At 42.9% G+C, this 27,904-nt stretch overlaps 1 protein-coding gene across 4 annotated transcripts; it reads right to left on the bottom strand.

Annotated features, from left to right (window-relative positions):
* Window positions 1-731: 731 nt before the first annotated feature.
* On the bottom strand, window positions 732-27,858 carry utp15 (UTP15 small subunit processome component). Of its 4 annotated transcripts, none has more exons than XM_085990249.1 (14): window positions 27,801-27,858; window positions 26,396-26,617; window positions 21,452-21,590; window positions 20,798-20,890; window positions 19,252-19,436; window positions 16,568-16,746; window positions 16,062-16,187; window positions 15,399-15,534; window positions 14,614-14,698; window positions 14,063-14,215; window positions 13,216-13,317; window positions 10,328-10,461; window positions 5,745-5,803; window positions 732-3,290 (listed from the first exon to the last, which is right to left on the bottom strand). In XM_085990249.1, the coding sequence occupies exons 3-14, from the start codon at window positions 21,539-21,541 to the stop codon at window positions 3,058-3,060; spliced, it is 1,575 nt and encodes a 524-aa protein (XP_085846375.1). In that variant the 5' UTR covers window positions 21,542-21,590; window positions 26,396-26,617; window positions 27,801-27,858; the 3' UTR covers window positions 732-3,057. The 4 variants fall into 4 exon arrangements, with proteins under 4 accessions (XP_085846375.1, XP_085846381.1, XP_085846387.1 ...); XM_085990255.1 differs by having other exon boundaries at window positions 27,807-27,858; XM_085990261.1 differs by lacking the exon at window positions 27,801-27,858 and adding an exon at window positions 27,309-27,772.
* Window positions 27,859-27,904: the final 46 nt, after the last annotated feature.

Below are 27,904 nucleotides of genomic sequence, written 5' to 3'. Positions count from 1 at the left end.
AACCAGCCTAAATGGGCATGATTTCATAATATAAATCATGGGTGAGAATAAGCCATTCTGCTCAGAGAAGCTCATCCCTCCAGTACATTAACTCTCCCATCATGTAACTGAGAGTATTTCCTAACCATTCTCTCCATGAATGCTGTTGAAATAGTGAAGAATGAAGTTGAAAGAAACCTAGGAGTCGGATTCGACTCGTTACTTAACATGTCCAACAACACAGAGCAGCAAACAAAGCCAAGAGAACGTTGAACTATATAACCAAAACAATAGAATACAAATAAGAGGAAGTCATGATCAAGTGGCATAGTCCTCTGGTTGGGCTACACCTTAAGTAGTGTCCATTTCTGGTCACCAGGACACAGTAAAGCATTGGCAGCAGTGCTCGGTGGCTAACCCTAGTCTCAGAGGTCTAAGCTACGAAGGTTAAAGAAACTACAGGATACATACAGCAAGAACATGATTATGTATTCATAGTCGCAGTGACTTGAAAATTATGCATGCAGTCAGAAACAAGAAAGAAATTAACAGTGGGTTCAGAGACCATAGTAAAGTAAATAAAAGGAGCACTAACAGTAGCCTTATAGAGACCACACAGGAGGTAAATTTATAGGGGACGATAACCAAGAATCAGGTACCTACAATAACAGACGGAGCATTCTTGCAGGTTTTTGAAAATTCAACTTATCCTCCTTCATACATGTAATAAATTATAGTCATACTTTGTTGAATCAGTAGTCAATATATTTTTTATTTTTAAATAAAACCACGCTTTAGAAAAAATATCCATCAGACGGTTGGACATTTGACTGGATCAAACACTGTTGCACACCGTTTAAAACTCGTACTGAAGGATACCACAAAATGTTCTGACAATTGTTTTTCAAAGCAGTTGCTGTCTGTAGTCATTTATTTTAATTTCTACTCCTCCATAATACTGTTTTGCCAAGAGCAGGTGGGCAACTGATTCTGGGTCTCTACCTCTCAGTAGTAGGTACTGATTCTGGGTCTCTACCTCTCAGTACAGGTAGACTATCCTTTATCCGAACTTCCGAAAACCTCTAAAAACCGAAAGTTTTTTCGTTCAGCGTAAGTCGTGCGCACGACCCCCACCCCCGACATCGCCCCCCGCCCCCGACAAATTTCCCAGTCTTATAAAATACCTTCTGAAATCCGAAATTTTCCGAAAACCGAAACACGGCTGGTCCCGAGGTTTTCGGATAAAGGATAGTCTACCTGTAGTAGGTACTGATTCTGGGTCTCTACCTCTCAGTAGTAGGTACGACAGTATCATGTGAGCTGCCTCTCACTTTGATTTTCTCTCCATCATCAGAAGTATCTTTAGACAACCACAGATCAAATCTTATTATCTGGGCAACGATTCAATGTCCTAGTCTGTGGCAAAATGATCACAAATCCACTGACACGCTGTGTAACCAGGACCACAATTAGCCACTGATAGTCGCACATCTTTCCACCATCCAACTGTTGAACTCAGATGCAGCAAGAAATAATTGCGCATGTTGCCATGGACAGATGGAAATCCCACATACATTAGAAAGCCCTTTATGAACCAGTGCTGCATTGATCAGAATTGAAAGTCATAGTTCATGTGCTCACCTGTCAGTGCTGCAGGTTTTTTAACATAAAGAAAACTAAAATCTAAACATCTGCACTGGTTGTGGGCAGTTTCTGGAGTAACATCAAAAACTGCATGTGAAGCCTTTACCCTGTGATTGAACTTTACCACTCACAGTTCATTCCTTAATACTTAAATGAGAACAGCCTTTAGTGACCTAATGTTGAACTAATTAACATTCTGTTCATAATGATTGCTTTCAAACACAAAAGCGCCCTTCCACTGCCACTTAGTATCCTTGTCTCCAATGCCCCTCGTCGTGCAGAACATTTTCAGAAGTTGAGAAGGATCTGTAACTACTTTTTCATATTCTAGCGAAACAAGGGATAGCCATCAAGGTAAAATTCTATGCAAGATCAACTTTCTGACAAATAACCACTCCAAATCAAATCTACTTTTATAATTGGGTCACTGTGCTTATTCACTCTTCAATTGCAAATGTTAATTTTTGCCGTTCTCCAAGTTTCCTTCCAATTTCCTCCCCTCTATCGTGAAACAGAGTGACTATTCTTCAATTGTGACCCTGGGCAGCAAGTACCGACAGGCTGTCTGACAATGGGGGGAGATCATAGGAAGGCCAGATCTCCTCAGCAGATATTCACTTTCCAGCAGGAGTTAATGGATAGCAACTAAGAGCAAGAACAATGGCTACATTTTTCTCTCCCTTGCCCAGGGAGGATTAAGCCAATTGTAGTTTTCCCATCACTTTACGAAGATCGGCTATCCTGCGATTTTCTTGACCTTTATGGTTCAGTACCATGGCACACAGATATTCATCCACTGAGATTCCAAATGTTAGATCAAATTAGATACATTAATATGCAACATTCACCTTGTGACAGTCAACTTCCTAATCTGATCTTAAAAAATTGTTTTTACTTTCTTGGGACAAATTCCGTATAAATAATGTACAAAATAGATTCTGTCTTCCAGTGGGAGACAGTCAGGCAGGAGTGCTGCACTGTAAAAGCTCCAGCACCGAGGTTAATCTGTGGTATACTGAAGCTTATTGCTCTATCATGATAGACATTTGGTTTTCTTGGTACAAAATACAAGTTTCTGAATTAGATGATCAATTTTGCAGAACACAATTATCTCTTTCTGTCGGTGAGATTTTGATGGAAAAAAAAAACATAATTAGAAAATATTCTTTACCCCCCCTCAACATAAACAATATCACAGTATTTATTCCCCAAAGGAACTCAGCCATATAGAACTTCACTTCCCCTGCATCACCCCAGAGTGTTATTGTACTAAACCCAAAGAAACAGGAATAACTTTGCCTTTGGCTATAGCATAATAGCAAATGCTCCATAAGCATTTTACAATGTTCACCTTCAATTCATTGGGGATTATATCAGGATAAGTTTGTGAGCAAGTGTGCCTAATCCAGCTTTTGTCAGTGAAGAGGTGTGGCTTTAGGGAACTGCCATTGGTTCTTCCTGCTCAGGTCCAGCAATTAAGGCGCAGTTCTGATTTCCAGGAACAGCAGCTTCCTTTCTGGTCGTCATGGTAGCAAAAAGTGTATCCATCATTCCAAGGACCTCAAGCAGTTCTTCCTGATAATCTATCTCTTTCTCTATCAGGTCTTGCAGCTTCAGGAACTGCTTGTCAATCACTGATGACTCACCAATCACAGAACTATAAATACCTAAAGGACAATAAATGAATATATTGAAGTGAATAGACAATTTCTCCACCAACCATTTCACTCCCAAAGGAAGGCATTTTCTCTTGGAAATGATTTCAACTCTAAAATGTCTCGTGAAGTTGCAAACCCCTCTTAGAAAGAATTCTTTCTTCTGTATTCCCCGCTACCCAGTCTCCCACGCACCAACTGCAACTGACCTGCTTCCAGGTCTGTGGTGATGCTGCTCGGAGTTAGGAATGTGGTTGTGTGATGATTCACCCACCACTATGCTGGAAAACGTTAGGGGTGTCTGTATTTTTTTTTGTTGAAGTGAATCTATCTCCCATCACTTTGTGCATGTATTAATAAGTGCATTTGCAAACATAAAGCAGATCACTTATTCATCAAATTTCTGTACAATAAAATCCCAACTTAATTCTTTTAACAATATAAATATTTAAATGTTCACAGGTGTGGATACATTGAGCCTGAAAATCCACAGGTATTCCAATGCACTCCCATCGTAACTCCAGAAAGCCCAGGACCACAATGCATCAGCTGCCAACAGTCACTGGTAGTTTCCCCGATGGGGATGTTGTTTGGGTTGGAACCTCCAACCGCCCAAACATAACTCTGTGTCAGAGGGGGCAGGGACTCCCAATGCTAGGAGTTCTTGCTTCCCTAGCTGCAGTGCAAACTGGTGTAGCTGTGGAGGCCATTATGCCCAGTGAAAGGCAGTGCACTGACCTCCTGAAGGGCAGAAGCAGGCACAACCCAAGTGGTTCAAACTGGGCCAAAAAATTGTTTCTGGGTTTGGGGGGGGGGGGGGGGGGGCGCGGAGGAGTGGCCCTGTACCCTACCCCCTCCCACAGTCAACATCATCCCATTTGGAGCTGGCAGGTGGCCAAGACATGCCTGTAGTGGTGCAGGCACCCAATGGCCCCATGCTAATTAGGTGCCCTCCCACATACCCCGACAGACACCGACAGGATCAGTGCTGCAGGGCATCAGCAGGCACAATCCTGGTGTAACTGTAATTTTGGAGCTGTTGACTTTAGTTTCTCTACATTAGTTTTCTTTAAGTTGAATATAGTGGGCTCACAAGCACAAGACATTCAGAATCTATAAAGCACAGTGTTGGCAATGGTGGGGGCTAGCTAGTTATCACACTCTTCTTTCACCTATGGAACATGAGTTTCAACCTAGAACAAGCTGATCAGATGCATAATCGCTGAAGTGAAAAGAACTTGGGACAACCCGAGCATATTATTGTCCATAATTCAGCCCAAACAGGTCATCTAATTTAGAGAGGATGATTTGTGAGAGAAGTAAAAGAATCATCTGGTGCATTAGGTAGTCCTGTCCTGCAGCTGGAGTGAAGGTCTGCTTATAATGTGGCAGCGCAGAGCAAGCTGTATTTTGTATGTGACCATGCCGACACTGGATGACTAAGTTTCATTCCCAGGAAATGATTTCCTCTCATGTTGTTGAAACCCAAAACAAACAAGTGTGTCACAAGTACAGTCAAATTTTGCACTTTATTCAAGAGAATGGGGCAGGGGAAAGAGGGCAGCGAAATGTGGAACTGCAAACACGCAGACTCCAAGATATATAATTTATTAGATATTGAAGTGTTCATAGGCAATAGATATAGCTACAAACTAGATCGGTGCAGTAAAACTACCAGAAGTCAATGTGGAGTGTGTACATGCATTTCTATCACAGTATCAGCAGTGTTGGAAAATATATTAGAATCCACTGGATTCCTAACTCACTAATAGATGAAAGTATACATTTACTGGAGTTAGCTTTTCTTTTAAAAACAATATAAAAATATATAAATACTTGCTACAAAGTAGGGTCACCCACATAGCAAATTCCCATCTTGCTGATCTTTCAGGGATAAGCAAACCAAGGACAAGTGCTTTCTATTGGCAGGGGGAGGGAAGTCACTCCAAGCTGATCTTGAATACATTCTAGTAGCCAGATCAAGAATAGCAGGTGTATACTCATGCTGCCCTGCTCCCTCCCAAAAAGAGAACAGCAAACAAATGACACAGAAACTACAAGAACATGCATTTATATAGCGCCTTTAACGCAGTAAATATCCCAAAGTGCTTCACACCCGAGCCACATAAGAAGATATTAGGACAGGGTCCTGATTCAGCCTCAGGCAGTGGCCAGGGAGAGGGATGACGTCGGTAGCTCAGGAACGGAGTTTGTGGCAGGGAGCGAAGACAATGGCTTCAGTCTCCCCAAAATTAAATTGGGAGGAAATTTCTGCTCATCCAATACTGGTCTGACAAATCAGAGGCAGTGGAGAGGTCACGAGAGGTGGTGGTGAGGTAGAGCTGGGTGTCAGCAGCGTACACGTGGAACCAGATGTCGTGTTTTCGGTTGATGTCGCCGAGGGGCAGCATGTAGAAGATAAATGTTAAAAGATGAGGCACAAGCAAAAGAAAAAATAGAACTTACCAGCAATAGCCTCGGCAACATTTATTAAAACAGGTGTAAACCTCGGATCAACAACATTCCTAAAAATAAGATACACCATTAAACAACGTCAATTCTCCACGGAAGCATTATTATTTTTGTGCCAATTAAGTCAAAAACACAAAAGTTGAGATTAACATGATATTTACAAGATTTCATATTTCCTCATTTCAGTGCTACAGCAACGGGCAACAATTCTAGGGTATGAAGGCCGGTATTGCAGGTTTCTATTGCCTCAATAACAGTTATACTGCATATTCTCTCTACACACTGAGAATGCCATATTGATACAATGTACCATGGCACTAATTTTCTGTTAATCGTGGGAAAGCACGGTATTGAATCAGTGATGCTGCACACAGCAACATTCTAATCTCAAGCAAGTTGTTGGGGAAAGGGGTTACCAAGTAGATTCTAGATATTTCAGCCAATGTCCCAAACTCCATCATCACCATCACCAGGGGTGGCGGCACAGTGGTATACAGTCGGGAAGGAGTGGCCCTGGGAGTCCTAAACATCGACTCCGGACCCCATGAAGTCTCATAGCTTCAGGTCAAGCATGGGCAAGGAAACCTCCTGCTGATTACCACCTACTGCCCTCCCTTAGCTGATGAATCAGTACTCCTCCATGTTGAACACCACTTGGAAGAAGCACCGAGAGTAGCAAGGGCATAGAATGTACTCTGGGTGAGGGACTTCAAAGCACAACTACTGACCGAGCTGGCGGAGTCCTAAAGGACATAGCTGCCAGTCTGGGCCTGCGACAAGTGGCGAGAGAACCAACACGAGGGAAAAACCTACTTGACCTCGTCCTCACCAATCTACCTGTCGCAGATGCATCTGTCTATGACAGCATTGGTAGCAGTGACCACCGCACAGTCATTGTGGAGACGAAGTCCCGTCTTCACACTGAGAACACCCTCCATCGTGTTGTGTGGCACTACCATCGTGCTAAATGGGATAGATTCAGAACAGATCTAGCAGCTCAAAACTGGGCATCCATGAGGCACTGTGGGCCATCACCAGCTGCAGAAAATTATATTCCACCACAATCTGTAACCTCATGGCCCGGCATATCCCTCACTCTACCATAACCACCAAGCCAGAGGACCATCCCTGGTTCAATAAGGAGTGTAGAAAAGCATGCCAGGAGCAGCACCAGGCGTAACTAAAAATGAGGTGCCAACCTGAGGAAGCTGCAACACAGGATTACATGCATGCTAAAAAGCAGAAGCAGCATGCTATAGACAGGGCTAAGCGATCCTACAATCAACGGATCAGATCAAAGCTCTGCAGTCCTGCCACATCCAGTCGTGAATGGCGGTGGACCATTAAACTAATGGGAGGAGGAGGCTCCAAGAATATCACCATCCTCAATGATAGTGGAGCCCAGCAAGTGAGTGCAAAAGACAAGGCTGAAGCATTTGCAATCATCTTCAGCCAGAAGTGCCAAGTGAATGATCCATATCGGCCTACTCCCGAGGTCCCCACCATCAGAGAAGCTCATCTTCAGCCAATTCGATTCACTCCACGTGATATCAAGAAAGGGCTGAGCGCACTGGATACAGCAAATGCTATGGGCCCCGACAACATCCTGGCTGTTGTGCTCCAGAACTAGCCGCGCCTCTAGCCAAGCTGTTCCAGTACAGCTAGAACACTGGCATCTATCCGACAATGTGGAAAACAGCCCAGGTCTGTCCTGTCCACAAAAAGCTAGACAAATCCAATCCGGCCAATTACCGCTCCATCAGTCTACTCTCAATGAACAGCTGGAAGGTGTCATCGACAGTGCTATCAAGCGGCACTTACTCACCAATAACCTGCTCACTGATGCCCAGTTTGGGTTCTGCCAAGACCACTCGGCTCCCGACCTCATTACAGCCTTGGTCCAAACATGGACAAAGGAGCTGAATTCCAGAGGTGAGGTGAGAGTGACTGCCCTTGACATCAAGGCAGCATTTGACCGAGTCTGGCATCAAGGAGCCCTAGTAAAACTGAAGTCAAGGGGAATCAGGGGGAAAACTCTCCACTGGCTGGAGTCATACCTAGCACAAAGGTTGTGGTGGTTGAAGGTCAATCATCACAGCCCCAGGACATTGTTGCAGGAGTTCCTCAGGGCAGTGTCCTAGGCCCAACCATCTTCAGCTGCTTCATCAATGACCTTCCCTCCAACATAAGGTCAGAAATGGGGATGTTCGCTGATGACTGCACAGTGTTCAGCGCCATTCACAACTCCTCAGATAATGAAGCAGTCCATGCCCGCATGCAACAAGACTTGGATGGCGTTCAGGCTTGGGCTGATAAATGGCAGGTAACATTCGCGCCACAGAAGTGCCAGGCAATGACCAACAAGCGAGAGTCTAACCACCTCCCCATGACACTCAACGTCATTACCATCGCCGAATCCCCCACCATTAACAACTGGGGGGTCACCATTGACATAAACTTAACTGAAATACTGTGGCAACAAGAGCAGATCAGAGGCTAGGTATTCTGCAGCAAGTGTCTCACCTCCTGACTCCCCAAAAAGCCTTTTCACCATCTACAAAGCACAAGTAAGGAGTGTGATGGAATACTCCCACTTGCCTGGATGAGTGCAGCTCCAACAACACTCAAGAAGCTCGACACCATCCAGGACAAAGCAGCCCATCCACCACCTAAAACATTTACTTCCCTCCACCACCGGCGTACCGTGGCTGCAGTGTGTACCATCTACAAGATGCACTGCAGCAACTCGCCAAGGCTTCTTCGGCAGCACCTCCCAAACCCACGACCTCTTCCACCTAGAAGGACAAGGGCAGCAGGCGTGTGGGAACACCACCAGCTCCAAGTTCCCCTCCAAGTCACACACCATCCTGACTTAGAAGTACATCGCCGATCCTTCATCGTCACCGAGTCAAAATCCTGGAACTCCCTCCCTAACAGCACTGTGGGTGTACCTTCACCATACGGACTGCAGCGGTTCAAGGCGGCGGCTCACCACCACCTTCTCAAGGGCAATTAGGGATGGGCAATAAATGCTGGCCTCGCTAGCGACGCCCAGATCCCATGAGCGAATAAAAAAAAATATTGCACAGTATCACTAAAAGGAGCAGAAAAATCAGAGCACTTGAGCACCTACTAATGACAGTGCTACAACAGCAGTGACAGGCAGTCACCTGCCCTGCTCAGCTAGGGCACCCAAAAAGAGCACAGAAAATGTAAAACAAAATTCAATAAAGGAGATTTTGCTAAACATCAGTGGAGAAGAGGCGGGCGGAGTAGTTTGATCTGCTCAACCCGAGCACAAAAGATCAAGGAATTTTAAACGCAAGTGACTTAGGTTTGTGTTTTCTGCAATCTTTTACACTGGTTCAAGATTCAATTCGCCCACATTAGGCCCCACCCGCAAAACTGGCCACGCTCCCAGGTCAAAATAGCGAGATTCTGCCGATTGCGCTCGTTAGGGAAGGCTCTTCCAATTATGCTCATTTTCTTAGGCACACAGGCATGTTTTAAAAGTATTTTCATATCAAAAAATATTGAATTTACAGGTTGAGTGTCCAGAATCCAGCAACCTTGGGACCAAGGCCGAGCCGGTTTTTGGGTTTTTCCGGACTTCGGAATGTGTTTCTGATGTCCGAAGTCCAGAAACGCCCGAGCCCAGGTTGCGCTATTTCTGGACTTTGGACATCAGAAACACGTGCAGAGTCCGGAAATGCCTGGGCCCAGGTTGCGTTTTTGGCAAGACTCCCTCAGGGTGTCTGGATTCCAGAACATTTTACGGATTCCGGACCCCTGCCACCAATCGTCCCGGAGTCCGGATTCCAGAACTCCGGATTTGGGACGCTCAACCTGTACTAAGAAACTGAAGCGTGCACCAATGAAACTATTGAATGGTTCAGTATAGATTTTTAAATGTAATTTTCAGGTTACTCATGAGCAGAGGACTGGATACTCTTATTAAAAATGCTTATTTTTTGGTGATAAACCCTTTTTCAACTGAATTAATAATCATAAGAACGTAAGAAATAGGAGCAGGAGTAGGCCATTCGGCCCCTCGAGCCTGCTCCGCCATTCAATAAGATCATGGCTGATCTGATCTTGGCTTCAACTCCATTTTCCTAACCGCTCTCCATAACCCTTGACTCCCGTTTTTCAAAAATCTGTATCAAACTGCACCAGGTTACCACTCTTAAATATATCACAGAATACTTTTTAATGGAAAGAAAAAAAAAGAAACAATTATGTTCCATTACACTGCCGAATTTTAGCGCAAACTTGAACTGTAACCTAACCAGCATAATTTCAAGTGCAGTTTGGGTGGAATTTCCTGTTTTCACATCATGCATGAACAATTTCTAACATATGTTACTGAAACGAAGTCTTCTGCTATCAGCAAGAACCTTGTTAATCTATGCTCACACAATTTACATCATAGGGTAGGGTCTAATGTGTTTACCAGTTACTAAAGAGCAAAGGTTAGACTAAGAAATTGAGTAAATACTTAAGCAATTTAATTGTGCATATTCATAACTACAGTGTATTGTTCTATGATATAACATTCAAAGATGACGTCTCATTACCTGATGAGGAAGCCAAGGAGAATACTAAGCTGTTTTTCATCTCGTCCTGCAAGTGCATTTTGAAGCGTCCCTCTGCGGTTAAGTTCTTGCATAACCCCTATGGTAATCTCTGGCGTCTTTACCCTGATTTTTGTCTGCAAGATAGTACCACTCAGTTCAGAACATTGCAGAATTCCAACCGTACACTAAATCCACACATTGTCGCTTAGTAAGGTGGGGAATTGAAGAGGTGCATGTTGCAAGGTACTTTTGGCTAGAAACAATTCTAGGAGTTTGATCTGTGAATTAACATTAAATATATTTTGGGCAGCTCCCCAGTAGTTTAAGGAATTTACCCAGTGAACAGCTGAGCCACACAGACCAAGAAAGTTACAGGTACTATTCTCGGTCTGTGCAAGTAGGATAATTGATAATTCTCCAGTCATGTAACTTTGCATGTGGAGAGTACTGAAAAGATACTGGTTCTTGATTTTAAGAGGACAAGGTCTGCTTCAGAGAAATTCTGCTGAACCATGGAGAGAAAATGAACACAAAAATCCAAAATGGAATATCTCATGAAAAACACTTTCTCTACATCTCAAATTAATAATGGCCCAGATTTTTTTTTTGCAGCGGAGCATCTCGCAGCGTGCCCAGTTAGATGCGAGCTGATAACGGCGCAGCACAGACAACGGGGCATCTGGGACCTTGGTGAACGATGGGACCAACAGTCTATCCCCTTAACCAATGAGATTTAAGGATTGAGAAAGAAACAGCGGAACGATGGAGAAGGAGGGTGTCTACAAAAAGCTGGACAAATCCGACCCGGCCAATTACCGTCCCATCAGTCTACTCTCAATCATCAGCAAAGTGATGGAAGGTGTTGTCGACAGTGCTATCAAGCGGCACTTACTCAGCAATAACCTGCTCACTGATGCCCAGTTTGGGTTCCGCCAGGGCCACTCAGCTCCTGACCTCATTACAGCCTTGGTCCAAACATGGACAAAAGAGCTAAACTCAAGAGGTGAGGTGAGAGTGACTGCCCTCGACATCAAGGCAGCATTTGATCAAGTGTGGCATCAAGGAGCCCTAGCAAAACTGAAGTCAATGGGAATCAAGGGGAAAACTCTCCATTGGTTGGAATCATACCTAGCACAAAGGAAGTTGGCTGTGGTTGTTGGAGGTCATTCATCTCAATCACATGACATCACTGCAGGAGTTCCTCAGGGCAGTGTCCTAGGCCCAACCATCTTCAGCTGTTTCATCAATGACCTTCCCTCCATCATAAGGTCAGAAGTGGGGATGTTCATTGATGATTGCACACTGTTCAGCACCATTCGAGACTCGTCAGATACTAACGCAGTCCATGTCCATATGCAGCAAGACCTGGACAACATTCAGACTTGGGCTGACAAGTGGCAAGTAACATTCGCACCACACAAGTGCCAGGCAATGACCATCTCCAACAAGCGAGACTCTAACCATCTCCCCTTGACATTCAATGGCATTACCATCGCTGAATCCCCCACTATCAACATCCTGGGGGGTTACCATTGATCAGAAACTGAACTGGACCAGCCATATAAATACAGTGGCTACAAGAGCAGGCCAGAGGCTGGGAATTCTGCGGCGAGTGTCTCACCTCCTGACTCCCCAAAGCCTTTCCACCATCTACAAGGCACAAGTCAGGAGTATGATGGAATACTCTCCACTTGCCTGGATGAGTGCAGCTCCAACAACACTCAAGAAGCTCGACACCATTCAGGATAAAGCAGCCCGCTTGATTGGCACTCCATCCACCACCTTCAACATTCACTCCCTCCACCACCGGCGCACTATGGCTGCAGTGTACCATCTACAAGATGCACTGCAGCAACTCGCCAAAGCTCCTTCAACAGCACCTTCCAAACCCGCGACCTCTACCACTTAGAAGGACAAGGGCAGCAGACGCATGGGAACATCACCACCTACAAGTTCCCCTCCAAGCCACACACCATCCTGACTTGGACCTGTATCGCCGTTCCTTCACTGTCGCTGGGCCAAAATCCTGGAACTCCCTTCCTAACAGCATTGTGGGTGTACCTACACCATATGGACTGCAGTGGTTCAAGAAGGCAGCTCACCACCATCTTCTCAAGGGCAATTAGGGATGGGCACTAAATGCAGGCCTAGCCAGCGACGCCCACATCCCATCAATGAATAAAAAAATAAATTTAAAAAGTCAAAGCAGTTACAGAAAGAAATAAAGGGAAAGAAAAATACAATTGAGAGAAAGAGAGACAAAGGAAAAGTAGGGGGAAAAAATTAAAATCTAAATTTAAAAAAAATCTCAACCTGTAGGAATGACACTCCATAGTTTAAACTGTTCTCTTTTTGAGCTGGAGAAGTTGATTGGCATTGCAGGAACATAAATCTCATTAAACAGGTACTTACGCTGTTACGTAGCAGCCTCAACTTTCTGGGGCAAGCTTAATTGGCAACAATGCAGCAACTTCATGAAAATTGAGGGCGAGCTGCCATTTCCACGAGGCGAACGGCAGGGCAGCACAAATCGGCCAGCAACTTGTGGTGATTTGCAATTCATGGGGTATCTCTTCCTCGCCGCAGCAGCAGCAACAGCAACAGCAATTTGTATTTATATTTACAAGTTGCTGAACAATTTATACATTAATAATGGTGAGCACCATTAAATTTGCCGTTATTTTGGCAGCAACATCTGGGCCAATACTTTACAACATTCCTTACTTTGAGAAGCAATTCACATTGAAGTTGACGATACATTCTAAAATCAAAAATGAAATCCAATTCCCTTCACTGTGCTGTGCAATTCATTCACTGCCAAAAATGCACTTAACCACTGGTTCACAAATCAAAGACTGTGTATTGTGGAGTCAAAGACAGGTCTTTACCTCCAATACAGCATCGAGTGCAAGGGACACTCGGAAACTTTTCAACAGCTTGTCGTACTTCTTCAGGTGCCACTTCACTGGCTTACTGACCAAAAGATCATCCTAGGGGAAAAAAAAGGAACAAACATGAAAATAAATTTGTTATAGGATATTGATAAAAACAAAATGTAGGTTAATTCTTAGAAAAGCAAATCTTTTTTAAAAAAATTAATATTTTCAACATTAAATATGATCCAATTTTTTTTTCTAAACACAGAAAATGATATTTGAATTGTATCCAAGAAAAGCAGCCTCTAGAAATCATTCACTTTCACATCTGAAAAGCAACAATGAATTCCAGAGCGAGGTGCAGGTCTCTAAATGGACGTGTGGAACATGCACTCTAATAATTGGTGGCGGGTTGCATGTTGTGCATCGATCCAGAAATGCCATAAAATAAACCGCAGATACAGGGGATCAACAGACAGCCAAACAACAAATGATTGGAATTGAAAGTATTCAACCATGGGGGAGGGATAGTAGAGGAATGTGGTTACGGTGGCAATCGAGAGCAAATGAACATTCATAGTGTAAAAAAAGAGTCAAGTAAAGACTATTTTGTAAAGTTTATTATCCTGCTTGAAGAGATTCTGTTCACTGACAACAGTTCCAGTATGTTTCAGAAATAAAAGTAAACTTGATTAAATTTTACCACCAGAGAGAAAATCCACACACATCATATAAACCTGTTATGTGGAGTATCCATTATAGATTAGTGGCTGAAGTATTATTTTTTCAGATCTTTCTAAAGGTAGACAAACAAATATAAACTTAGCCCATTATTGTACACGTTTTACAAACAGCTCACCTTCTTTGGCATGTAATCTTTTCCTTTTATGAAATATTTGTAGGATGGTCCCTTTTTCTTACTTGTGAATTCAAGCTTCTTTTCATTGCGTTTCCGATGCTGGATATTCAGGACACTGTTAGTCATTCCTACAACAATGGCCTCATCTTCAGGCTAAATTAAATTTTGAAATAAATTGAAAAAGATATTTTTGTATCAGTGGGCTGAACTGCTAAAGTTTACTATATTTTATAATATTTTCACTGCACAGGAAATGTGACGTTGCAACTGGCCTCAGTACCTAAGCTTTGAGGACGAGGGGAGAAATCTGATCAGTATCCAGCAATTACTGTCGTAAAACACACACGCACGCAAGTATGGATGGTAGCTACAAACAGAATCAACCTCAGCTGTGTTTGCCGCACAAAAAAAAAAATCTGCTTTACTGCAATACATTTTACTGTACATACCATTTTTAAATGGTATAGACGCAGTTAAAGGGTTTAAGTGACTGAACATGCTTGGAAAAGATCATAATCAGCCATATCGTAACAAAAACATATTATACTCACTGCTAAAGCCAAGCTCAGAATTGCTGCTGCATAATCCAAACTATGGACAACTTTGTATGTGGATGTACTGTAGATTTTGACGTGCCTGCAAATTAAGATTCTAATATGTTATATGTGTATATACAAAAACAAGCATAATGCTACTTTAAAAACCGAAATATCAAAGACCATTAACAAAAACACTGTTTTACAACAGACTTAAAACTCAACATTGTGATTTTAACTACCACAAAATCCAGTATATACGGAGGCTTTTATGATTCTAAAACTATAGACTTTTACAGCACAGGAGGAGGACATTCCGCCCATTATGAATACACTGACACTCAGAGCGCTATCCACAGACCCTTTCTTTGAAATAAAGGTTTTTCAAATATTTACCCAGTCCACTTTAAAAGCTATTATGGATTCTGTTTCTACCACCGTTTCTGGGAGGACATTCCACATCGTAATAAGCCTCCACAAAAAAAATGTTTCCAGCTTGTTCCTTTGTTGTTTTGATGATCTTAAATTATACCTTCTAGTTACAGACTCCTCGACCAATGGAAATAGCCATTCCCTATTTACCTCATCAAAACCTCAGTATTAAACAGCTCTGACCTGTAAACTCTCAGGATGAGATTTAACATGATTTTACATAAATGGTAAAATTTTAATGCAATCCATATACCAGATTTTAAATAACCCTTCCAAAACCTAATATCTATTTAAAAGAGGCAAACATTGCCTCCTTGCACATGCTGATTCCATTTCAATTCTGTTCAAAGAACAAATGAGTTTCCTACCTATCAAGAGAGCCTGAGAGCAGCCTCTGTCCCGAGCTGCTTAGACACAGACAGGTGACTGTCTTGTGGTGGTTCCGTAATGAAACCAGTAGCTGTCCACCTTTCAACATATCCCAGACTTTTACATACCGGCCACCTTTAAAGGGAAGTGTACTCGATTAGGATGAACAGCTATTAATAAAACAGCACTTAAAAGCTACAGCTATCGTCAAGATGGTAAACACAAGAAAAATGTGTTGAGTAATTCTGTATAGATTTCATAAAGGAATATATGTCTATTTTTTAACAACATAGCACAGGACTATTAATGCTGATACTCCAGATGTCAGTAACTATATCACTGCCTTTGCAGTTACAGAAAAAGTTACAAAGAATGTAAAAAAAAATCAAAAATGTTCTGCGGATTGTGAAGGCTGGAAAATAGGTTAACAAGACTTAGTTCATCCTCCAGGCTATATTGCAACTTATGATGTATCTAGGATAATATACTGATCTACTGTCAATGTGAGACCACGAGAGAGAGGAAGAAGATATGAATGGTGGTAGATTTGATGAAAATTAGTTGGCTGTCTTGACAGATTCCTTTACATTTGACAGCACAGCTAAATTAAAAACTCCACTAGTTTAGAACACTAAATTTCTAAACAGCCAAAGCATAGTGACCTGCTGATACCAGAAGTCCACCTGATGGAAAAAGCAACACACTCTCCACTGGCTGCCCATGTTCCATAGTTATCACGCTTTGATCCATTCGGGCATCAAATACCTTCACTGTATGATCGTATGAACCTATAAACAGCAGGAAATAGGGAAGAATATCAGAAACTGTTGGTGGAGCAGATTCAATGTATTGTACCAGAAGCGCAATTTATGCATTTTATATCACAAGTGTGTGTGACTAACAACCCGTGAAGAGTTTTTCTATTCCCACGTGGACAAAATCAATAGCTACAGAGACCAAGAGGACGAACAGCACATTACACTGCACTTACAAACAGTCCGACACAGAAAGACAGCCTGGATTGCACTAGCGTCGGAGAGGTGGGGCACACTACACATCGGGCTGAAAACTGATGTCAATGGTTGCTTAAGTGGAAGTAGAAAAACAAAGAAAGAATGCTACTGAACCCAAACATTTACAGATTGCTGTTCCAATAAGAACTACTTACCTGTAACAAATAGGTCTGCATTCAAATTGCTGGTGCAGCCACACCGGATATAATCACTGTGCTCTTTAAAGGAGTGGAGTTCTGTTGAACTTGGAATGTCCCAAAGCCGGACTGAGTAATCATCTGATCCAGACATCAAACGATATTTGTCAGATGTGAACGCAGTGACTTGAACTGCTCTGAAGAAAAAGATTTTACCTAGACTCAGTTGGTCTTTTACATCTTCCAATTATTATAAAGGCAAACACATCTATTTTGGGTTTCAAATCACAATTATCAGGCTTTCTCCAATGTAACCTTATTAGGACATCTCAAATTATTTGCTTGCATTTCACTTGTAATGTTATTGAAAGCAAAAAATCCTTTAAATTAACAAAAGTTACAAATTTGCTTAGCTTTAATTTGCAATTTAACTTTTGCTGGCAATCTGGACTCAAAACAGATGGAAAAAAAGGATAGGCTGGAGCCTATTTTTTTAATATAAGAAACTAATTTCAAATATTTTAAAAACCATTTAGCATATTAAAAATCCATCTGAATTCATAATACACACCCACATACATCAGGCTAAGGATTAATATGGACTTGGAATCATAGAAACTTATAGCACAAAAAGAGGCCATTCGGCCAGTCGTGCCTGTGCTAGCTCTTTGAAAGAGCAGTTGTGCTTAGTCCCATATCCCCACTTTTTATCCGTAACCCTATAAGGTCCTCATCCTAAAGTACCTGTCCAGCACCCTTTTAAAATTATTTATTGAATCAGCTTCCGCCACATTTTCAGATAGAGCGTTCAGGAGTCCGATAACTCAATGAAAACATTTCTCTTCATCTTCCCTCTAGGCCTCTAGCCAATGATTTTAAATCTATGACCTCTGGTATTGACCCGCTCACCAGAGGGATTAGGTTTTCTCTATCAAAACCTCTCATCATCTTGAAAACCTTGATTAGGTCACCTCTTAACCTTCCCTGTTCCAGGGAGAACAGTCCTAACTTTTCTAACCTCTGCTCATAACTAAAGTCCCTCATCCCTGGCAACATCCTGGTAAACCTACTCTGTACCCTTTCTAAGGCCTTTGCATTTTTCCTAAAGTGTGGTGCCCAGAATTATCCACAATACTCCAGCTGAGACCTAACCAGTGATTTATAAAGTTCTAGCATGATCTCTTTGCTTTTATATTCAGTGCCTCTATTTATAAACTCAAGTAACCCATATGCTTTAACCACCTTATCAACTTGCCCTGCCAACTTTAAGGATTTGTGTATATGGACACCAATGTCTCTGTGCTCATCTACACTTTCCAAAATCGTATTAATTATTCTACTAAGTAACTATAACACTCAGATTTTGGAGAAACATTTGAAGCAGAAGATACAGAGGATGAGGAGACAGCAGGGATCAGATGTGGATTGCTCTAGCAAGGGGCCAGTACAGACATGACTGGCCAAATTGCCTTTGTCGGTTTACAAGCTTCCTCAAAACTGAAACTTGGATGGTTCTGAAACTTTCACAACAGAAGATTGCATCCAATCTGTTGGGCCTGACTGCCTTCAGAGACCACACCTTCCTTGCTGGTCTTATATAAATAACTCCCAGATGAAGTTGGAGGGTGAAGAGAAAGAATCTCCACTGAGACAGAAAAAAAAATCCCCATTCTGTGAAGGGAAGTGTGTAAAAAAGGGATCTCCACGCTAGGCAAAATATTGCTTTACAACATTCTTCCAAAGTGAAATTTCTTTTTCAAAATGACGCTTTTTTAAACTGGTATGAAGAATTTTTATTGGCAAATGCCCATCAACAGTACTCAGCCACACGTTACCTTCTCCTCTAATTCTGGTCTTAGAAAACAACTGAGTAAACAACTGGGAAAGTTGTGAGGAGGATGCAAAGAGGCTGCAAAGCGATATAGACAGGTTAAGTGAGTGGGCAAATACATAGCAGATGGAATATAATGTGGAGAAGTGTCAAGTTATCCACTTTGGGTGCCCTTGTACACGAATCACTGAACATTAACATGCAGGTACAGCAAGCAATTAGGAAAGCAAATGGTACGTTAGCCTGTACGATAAAGGAATTGGAGTATAAGAGTAAAGGAGTCTTACTGTAAGTATATAGGGCCCTGGCGAGACCTGGAGTACTGTGTACAGTTTTGGTTTCCTTACCCAAGGAAGAATATACTTGCCATAGAGGGAGTGCAACAAAGGTTCACTAGACCGATTCCTGAAATGGGGGGATTGTCCTATGGGGAGAGATTGAGTAGACTAGGCCTATATTCCCTAGCGTTTAGAAGAACGAGAAGTAATCTCATTGAAACATATAAAATTCTTAAGGGGCTTGACAGGGTAGATGCTGGGAGGATGTTTTCCCTGGCTGGGGAGCCTAGAACTTGGGGTCACAGTCTCAGAATAAGGGGTAGGCCATTTAGGACGGAGATGAGGAGAAATTTCTTCACTCAAAGGGTTGTGAATCTTTGGAATTCTCTACTCTAGAGGGCTGTGGATACTCGGTTGTTGAGTACATTCAAGACAGAGAGCGATAGATTTTTGGATACTACAGGAACCAAGGGATATGGGGATAGTGCGGGAAGGTGGAGTTGAGGTAGAAAATCAGCCATGATCTTACTGAATGATGGAACAAACTCAAAGAGCCGAATGGCCTGCTCCTAGTGCCTATGTTCTTAACTTACTTAGTATGTCCACTGAACTGTCTGAGTGCTGCTCGGCCATCAACATCAAAAAGGCGAACGATACCATCCTCACTGCCTGCAACAAGCAGATTTCCGTCATCTCTGTATGTGCCACAGTATGCTGTGTCCTTAAATCGGGAGAATGTTTTGATAGGTTCCTGAGAGTATCGACCATAAATGTGGATCTAAACAATTAAATGTAGAGGTTATTAAACATATCCAACAGGTCTGTCAAGAACAACCCAGTACAGCAGCTGTTTAAGAACATATGTTGGTGGGTACCCAGCCGTACAAGTCACTAAGTGTTTTTAAAAAAAACTTAATTTAGTGCTAACTGACCCTACACATAGAACTGTAAGTAATAATGAGGAGGCATCAAGACTTAAAATAGAGAGAGAGATCTGGTCGTATTACTGCACCCATGGCATCTTCTGGAACCAACAGCTCAACTCCCAACAACCAAGAGGTAGTTAAGCACATATAAGAAAAGGCCATTCAACCAACAAGTCTGTTCTTTCAGTATCAGCTTTGGCTCAGTGGTAGCATTCTTGCTTCCAATTCAGAAGGTGGCGAGTTCAAACCCCACCCCAAAGACTTGAGCAGGCTGACACTTTGCAGTACTGAGAGATTGCTGCATTGTCAGAGGTGCCATCTTTCGGAGGTTAAACTGAGGCCCCATCTGCCCTGTCAGGTGGCTGTAAAAGATCCCATGGCACTTTTCAAAGAGCAGGGGAATTCTCCAGGTGTCCTGACCAATATTTATCCCTCAACTAACACGTATAAAAAAAAATTATCTAGTCACGTATCTCACTGTTGTTTCTGGGACCTTGCTGTGCGCAAATTGGCTGCCACGTTTCCCTACATTGCAACAGTGACTACACTTCAAGTACTTAATAGGACCCAACACACTTTGGGACACCCCGAGATTGTGAAAGACAGTATATAAATTCAATTTCTTTCTTTCCACAAAACATGTACAATTTGGTCTGTCACAAACTCTACCCAATTCATTCAATCTCGAGGGAGGCAACAAAGCTACAGATAAACCTGTTCAAAAGTTCTGTGAAATTTCTCCCAAATGCTAAAGGACCATCCAACAAAACACCTTAATACTAAGCTAATGTAACAATTCTGACCAATTGCATTCTACAAATGGTTCCACCATTGCAAGACCACTTGTTCCTTAAGTGTTTGTTCATCTCTATCTTTATAATCTTCAATCTCATTCAACATATTTATCCACCCGCTTTTTTTATTTAAATAAAGCTATTCCCAACTGACACTTTTAAAACACAGAAGTGGCAGAACAAGGGTTTAAAATTGTACCAAATGCAACTGTACCTCTCATAACAGAACACTGGAGTAGAATGGTTAACGCGCAGTTTCCGATTACTGCGAAATCACAGAAATAGATCTGTACTAGACATATGACACAGTAAAACAGTCAATTATGGTTTTGTAGAAACACTAAGATTATTGTATCAAATCAAATTGAAGTTATTTCATATTTTTTTAAAAAAGACAAACACACTTATTCTGCACTCACCCTTGTAGAAGCAGTTACTGCATAGTTGTAGGGAGCAATTGGAGAAAAATCTATGTTTGTCACAGCACCAAATTCTTTTATTTGAACTGGAGCCTGAAACAAAGAAAATAAAGTTAAGCCAGCACTGGTATTTCCATCAGATGTACAACTTCATATGTTAGTGATGCGGGGGTACAGATGGATTCCTTTGCATAAAATATGGAACGTCTCAAAATCCAGTCATATGGACAGTGAGTTTTAAATATCAAGACTTATAAAGAATTCCCAGTCTTATATACGGGAAAATATGAAAACATGAAAACCATCTCACTTAATACAATATATGTGGTTTCAACAAAACTCAACTGGCCTCATTTTACATTAAGGAGCCCAAAGCTCAGAAATAGCTGGAACTGGTGATTCTGTAATACTTATGGGTGCCAGGGCTAAATATTCGATTGTAGCTAAAAGCACTGTTGTCACTGTATGCATAACAGTGGCATTGGGAAACTGGCCTATTGGCTTAAAGAAGGATGAAAGCTCTCTCCCTTCTCACTTACAAAATAATGATTAATGTTAACATTTGCACAGACAAATAAAGATAGAACATAATATACCCACACATATTAAATCTGCTCTTTGAGAATTAGCAAAGATCGTTCATTCTGATCGTACCTTATAATGTTTCCAGTATAATGTGTCCTGTGTGACCTTCTTTCCAAGTTTTGGGTAGCTCTGAATCACGGTTGGTTTGTAAGAAGTCATTGTTTTCTGATTTTTATTCTAGCAAAAGTTACACCCCTCTCCCAGGCACCTGAAAGGATCAAAATTTGAAATACAAGTTAATGGCCAGTATTGATCTCACCAGAAAAAGACAAAATGAGTACAGAAAATTAAATTTTCATCTGATAAAATAGATAAGCTTCTATCAAGTAGTGCTATACAAAACTAAACACTTAAACAAAGCTGCCATGACTTACTGGTGAGAGAGTACCTTGTGTGCCATTACCTCGTGTGCCATCTAACGGGTGTGCAATTCATGTTAGAATAGTGGATATTCCAGCAAAAGCAGCTTCTTTAAGCCAATTGGCTTATCAATTAACTCCTTTAAAAAGCTTAGTAAATATCTGATTAGGACAAAAGGGTACAAGGACGAGTATTGAGGTAGTTTTGCTCCATTAGAAACAATGGAGGCATTTACCCTCGATGATCTGATTAAGTGCAACCTACCAAATACAGGATGACCATATTGAAGAATAGCTGTTATGCTAAACTAGTAGAATATACAAACATTAAGGTTGTATTCATATTGTAGCTCTTGGTCGGAGACTCTATATAAAACAATTTTAAGTCTTTAAAATTCCCAGTAGGTCCAAAGAATCAGTGAGCCCTTTTTGAAACTAGGTTTGACAGCACACAGGAGTTATACTGTCACATTTGTATTGCTGCAAAATGGAAACCACTTCATGGCAATACAAAAGTGGCAGTATAACTGCACTGTTAAACATCAAAAGCACAAGTTCCTATAGTGCAAATGGTACACTTAATTTGACATGGCTCAGTATAAACTTGTGCTCATCTAAAACTCTGCTGCCCATATCTTAACTCATTCCAAGTCTTGTTCACCCATCACCCTTGTGCTTCCTCACCTACACTGGCTCCCGCGGTCTGACAACACCTCAATTTTAAAATCCTTATGTGTTTTCAAATCCCTCCATAACCTCGTCCCCTCCCTATCTCTGTGACCTCTTCTAGCCCTACAAGCCTTCAACATCGCTGCGCTGCTCCAATTCTGGCCTCTTGCGCATCCCCTATTTTAAATGCTCCACCATTGATGGCGGTGCTTTCAGCTGTCTTGGCCCCAAGCTCTGGAATTCCCTCCCTAAACCTCTCTCTCCTCCTATAAGATGCTCCTTAAAATCTACCTCTTTGACTAAGCTTTTGGTCAGCTGTCCTGATATCTCCTCCTGTGGCTCAGTGTCTAAAATGTTTTTATTGATATCACTCTTGTTAAGCGCCTTGGACATTTTGCTACGTTAAATGTGCTATATAAATGCAAGTTGTTGGTGTATAAATCATGGTCCCCACCTATGGAGGCCTGTAATACTGCACTAAATATGAATTGGTTAGTCCATTCTTCAGATACGTTTCAATGCTAATTTCAGCTTCTCTTTTAACCCAGTAAGAACGTGGACTTAAAAAGACAGTTGGGCTTCTTTTCCCTGCTATAAACCATTCTACAGAAGCTCGAGTACCTGCAAACGTTCATCATCAGGGAAGGGAACAAACTACTGTTTGCTTTTAAAATTGATCACAAATAGCTTTTCACAAAAACGTGTTATATTTGAGAAGGGAGAGCGTGGTGCATCATTTTTCTCCACATTAAAACCACATACAAGTCTTTCCTTTACTTTTCACAAACAAATGACACAGTAAGATCTTGCACTTATTATAGCACCTTCAAACTTAGAAAACATCACAATAAAGAAACAGACACTGAGCAGCAGTGCAAGATTTAGGAGAGATGACCAAAAGCAAGATTAAAAAGAGGGTCATTTCTTCATAAAGAAGTGAAAGGTTACCTAAATACTTTTTCAGGGTTTCATTAGATTGACTTGTCCCTTAAGCTCACTATTGTTGACAGAGCCTTCTGAAGCCTCAGACCTACTCTCTAGACTGTCTACTCAAACCCTCCACTTCACTTCTTTTTACCACCATCATTAAAAATCTTCTCCAAACCCATCTTTCTGATCAAGTTTTTAGCCACCTGTCCTAACCTTCCCACCATGGCCCACCCCCACCGACCGCTATACCACCGTGGAGCATTTTCAGTGTTAAATGTGTTATATGATTGCAAGTTGTTGTTGCGCCAAGTCACATTAAGATGATACTTGAAGAAAATAAATGTTACTAAACTGCCAAAATTAACCATAATCTCTCAATACTACGAAGGGAGACATCTGTGGTGGAGTTTTCAGTCGTCCCATTACGGTGTTCATCTACTGATTATACAAATAACATTTGCATTTATCTAACACCTTATTACATCAAAATATTTCTATGGACTTTCCACAATAGAGTGGCAGTGACTATTATGTAGGCAAATGCAGCAGTTATTTTGCATCACAAGCAGTAGTGAGACGAATTATTACTAGATCGGGAGGAGGAAAACAATTTGTCATTTTCACTCATCATCCAGTACAAACCCACAGTCCTTCATCACAATATCTAATCATTTCCTTCCAGCATTTTCACTCCATTACCCAGTCTAAGAATCTATTCCATGTGTTGATCATTGTGTGATATACAACTATGTCAAGTCAGTCCTAAATTTGTCTTTTTTGCCCACATGTCCCATGATCATTGTAACTTGAAGTACTGTTCCAAGTTTACTTTTTCCATACCATAGTTCTATCTCATATTTGAATGAGGTTCACGCCCTTTAAGACTAAAAAGACCAAGGCCTAGAAATTGGGTATAGCCCCGCTTGAGGCATTAGAACTGGCGCTGCGCAAAGTTTATAGCCAGACGCAACTTATCGCCACCTGGCGCGATATTGGGTTGCATCGCCCCTAAAGATGATTGAGGCACGAATTCAGGCGTTACACGGGACTCCTAAGGCGCTAAACTTCTGGCGCAACCCAATATCGGAGCGGACGGGCGCAGCGCAGGTGCTCTCAATTACCAATGACCACGAGACTTCCAGGCGCCGGCCAGCTCTTAAAGGGGTGGGTCAGTCAGCTTCAGCATCCACACTCTGCGCCTTGCAGGCCTCAGAATCGGCGCAGGCCCTTCTCTGGCGCTAAAAACTTGGACCAGATGGAGAAGGTGAGACAGAGAGCAGAGTGCTTCACCAATGAGGCTCTGGAGCAATTGGTGGCCGCAGTGGAGCGCCGGCGAGATGTTCTCTACCCAGACAATGGCAGGAGGCCGAATCATAAGGACTACCGACGAGCTTGGAGGGATGTATGCCAGAGGGTCAACTCCAGCAGCATGGTGACCAGGAGCCCTGTCCAATGCAGAAAGAAATTCAACGACCTCACTCGGGTCGTGAGGGTGAGTGTTGTTTCTGCAAACTTCTGCATCCCTTCATTTGCACCTGACTTTATGGCTACAGGGTGGGCTGTGCCCCATTGGCCATCTGCCAGCAAGCACCCATGGCCCTTTCTGGGCACACACATGCACATTTGACTCAAGGCATCATGTAAGGGCTCTTGCACCATGGGGGGCATGAGATGATCACTCAGGGCATCATCCTTTCCCCTGCAGTCCAAGCTGGCGAGGATTGGCAAAGACCAGCTTTGCACCAGTGGAGGACCTCCACAAGTGGTCACTCTCACGGATCTCGAGGAGAGAGTCCACCAGATTCTAGGAGGACGTCGGAGTGGTCCTGTAACCACTGCAGCTGCCGACCCCATTGTCGACAGCAATGGTAAGGTTCTCACCTTTTACAACTGTCTCCTTCCACTTGTTCCCCCCGCCAGCATGCTTTCCCTCTGTGGACCATGTCATAGCTTTGCCGCAATCTGGCATCCCTTGCTGCCAAGCTGTCCTTTTGCTAAAGCCACTCTTCCACCTCCCTGCTTTCAGATGCTGCATCACCAGCTCGGGAGCCAGGCCCTCAAGCTGCCAGTGCCAGTGCCTCCGAAGGCTCAATGAGAAAATTACTGTCCAACAGAAGGTCAGCAACTCTCCCCAGCAACGATCAGAATGGCCAGCCCAAATGGCTGCAGCTTTTATACTAGTGCTGTCCCCTTTAAATAGCGCCCCCCGAGTCCGAGAAGGGCCTGGGAACGCTCCATCCAACTGTCACTAATAGCGCCAGGCAGAAAGGTTGCGGGCGCCACCGAATATCCGGTCCGGGGCGCCAAAAGGGCGTTGCACACTGAAATGACGTCATTATCTGCCTGCGCCCGCGCGCACAAAGAGTTAGCGCCGGCGCTAAAAGGATACTCAATATGGGAGGTGGCGCTATATTCACTGCGCCCGCCCGAAAATTGGGTAACGCCCCAATTCTCGGGCTCTTTAGGCGCTAACCGCTGGCGCTACCAACCGAATTTCTAGGCCCAAGTGTCCAGTCTTCCTCAAACTTTCTCTCTCTGATCAACCTTGTGAATTTTCTTTGCACCACCTACAAGGTTTGAATGTCTCTCATGTCTTGATGACCAAAAGTGGACTCAACATTGGGTCTGACCAGAGCACCAAAATAATTTCAGCTGCACACCTTAACTAGTGGTCTACTGGCTATATAATTCAGCATTCTACTTGCTTTATTAGTGTTTCCAGTCACTGCAGAGCAAAAATTAAGTGCTGAATCCGTTAACTCTTTCTCTTCTAGATCTTGTTCAATGTCACCTATGCTATTAATGGTGTCTGTGTATCACCAACTTTTTCTTCTAATGTGCGATTCTTTACACTTATCTGTATTTAATTTAATTTGCCATTAATCTTCCCACTTACATATTTTCCTGAACTCATTTTGAAAGTACTTGGCTGCTTTTTCAGATTTGATTGCCCTCTCTAGCTTGGTGTTATCTGTGAGTTTGATAAGCTTACACTGAACCTCTGAATTGATGACATTAATGTAAATTATAATCAGTAGAGGTCGTAACACCATACCTTGAGTCACTTCACTCAGTACTTTCCCAAGTACCAAGCATCATCATAGAATCCTGATCATCTAGTTAAACCACAAGAGCTGGGACCACGATTTGATATCTCAGCTGAAGAACAGCACCTTTGGCAATGCAGCACTCACTCAGTATGGCACTGGAATATCAGCCTTGATGGTGTGCTGAAGCAGAGGTACAACCTGTTGGCAGGGCTTTTACACAGAACTCACTGTAAAGAAAGAAAGCACTTGCATTTATATAGCACCTTTCATGACCTCAGGACATCCCAAAGCACATTACAGCCAATGAACTATTTTGAAGTGTAGTCACAGTTGGAATGTAGGCAATGAATGGTGACAGCCAATTTTGAAAACAGCAAGGTCCCAAAAATATCAATGAAATAATGACCAGATTTTTGGTGATGTTGGTTGAGGGCTAAATATTGGTCAGGACCAATGCTCTCTCTAATTTTTTTGTGTGCAGTCCCTTTAAATTTGCTGCTCGGTACCTCTTCCAGTGGCAGGAGCTGGTGAGTTGCCTGCTCGGGTCTTTATGATTGGTGCACGGCCGTTGGTCAGGGTACCAGGGAAAACTCCCCAGCTCTTCTTTAAACAGCGTCATGGGATCTTTTACACCCACCTGAGGGCAGACGGGGCCGCACATTAACGTCACATTCAAAAGACGCACCTCCAAAAGTGGAGCACGCCATCTGTACTGCACTGATGTGTCAGCCTAGATTATGTGCTCAAGTGCCTGGAGTGGATCCCACCACCCGCTGAGTCAGGGGTGAGAATGCTGACACTGAGCCGAGGCTGACATCATGATTGGGGAGTGATGACCTCAGGCCATTGTCCCTATTCAGTGCATCATTGAGATGGAACCATGATGCCACCCCAACAAAATGTCTGCTCCTAGCCTACCTTTAGTGCTGAAGGATAAAACACTGCAACAAGGGGAAACGGAGACACCCCGGTAATGTTTCGGATGGCCTTTAGGATGATGGAGCACCTCAGTAAATACAACTCCCCTTAACACCAGTTTTAGGCCACCGTTTGGGACGGGGGCAGAGGAATAATCCTGGAGCCCTCGCCTGCGAGGGATCACCGCCCACAGAATGGAGATCGGAAAGTCATTGAGCCGCAGATTAGCCCCATCACGGCGCCGTTATCGACCGCGAAAAGGAATATGCCGGCCTTCCAGTTACGAGGCAGTGATTTTAGTAACACGAAGCACCGCCACAGCGCACAACATGCACCCATTTGCCTTGCAAGCCTCATACAGCGCGGTACCGGCGAAACGCCGCCGTCAGTGTCTGATCTCACGCATCCCTGCCATTAAAAGGATGCGAATATTTTGCGGCGTGTAGCTTTACAAACACCGCCGCCCCACACCATCCCTCGCCCCATCCTCACCGACACCGACACGGACACGCTCCGCCCGCCGCCATGCCACCCACGCGGCGTCACTTCCGCCTCTCAATCAACTTTATTAGCATTATAAAAAATACCCAGAGACC

Source organism: Somniosus microcephalus, chromosome 1, assembly GCF_052327205.1.
Source record: "Somniosus microcephalus isolate GS21.2 chromosome 1, FLI_Smic_1.0, whole genome shotgun sequence".
NCBI lineage: Eukaryota > Metazoa > Chordata > Chondrichthyes > Squaliformes > Somniosidae > Somniosus > Somniosus microcephalus.
The sequence above is the reverse complement of the archived record's forward strand: the minus strand, read 5'-3'. Positions and strand labels throughout refer to the sequence as shown.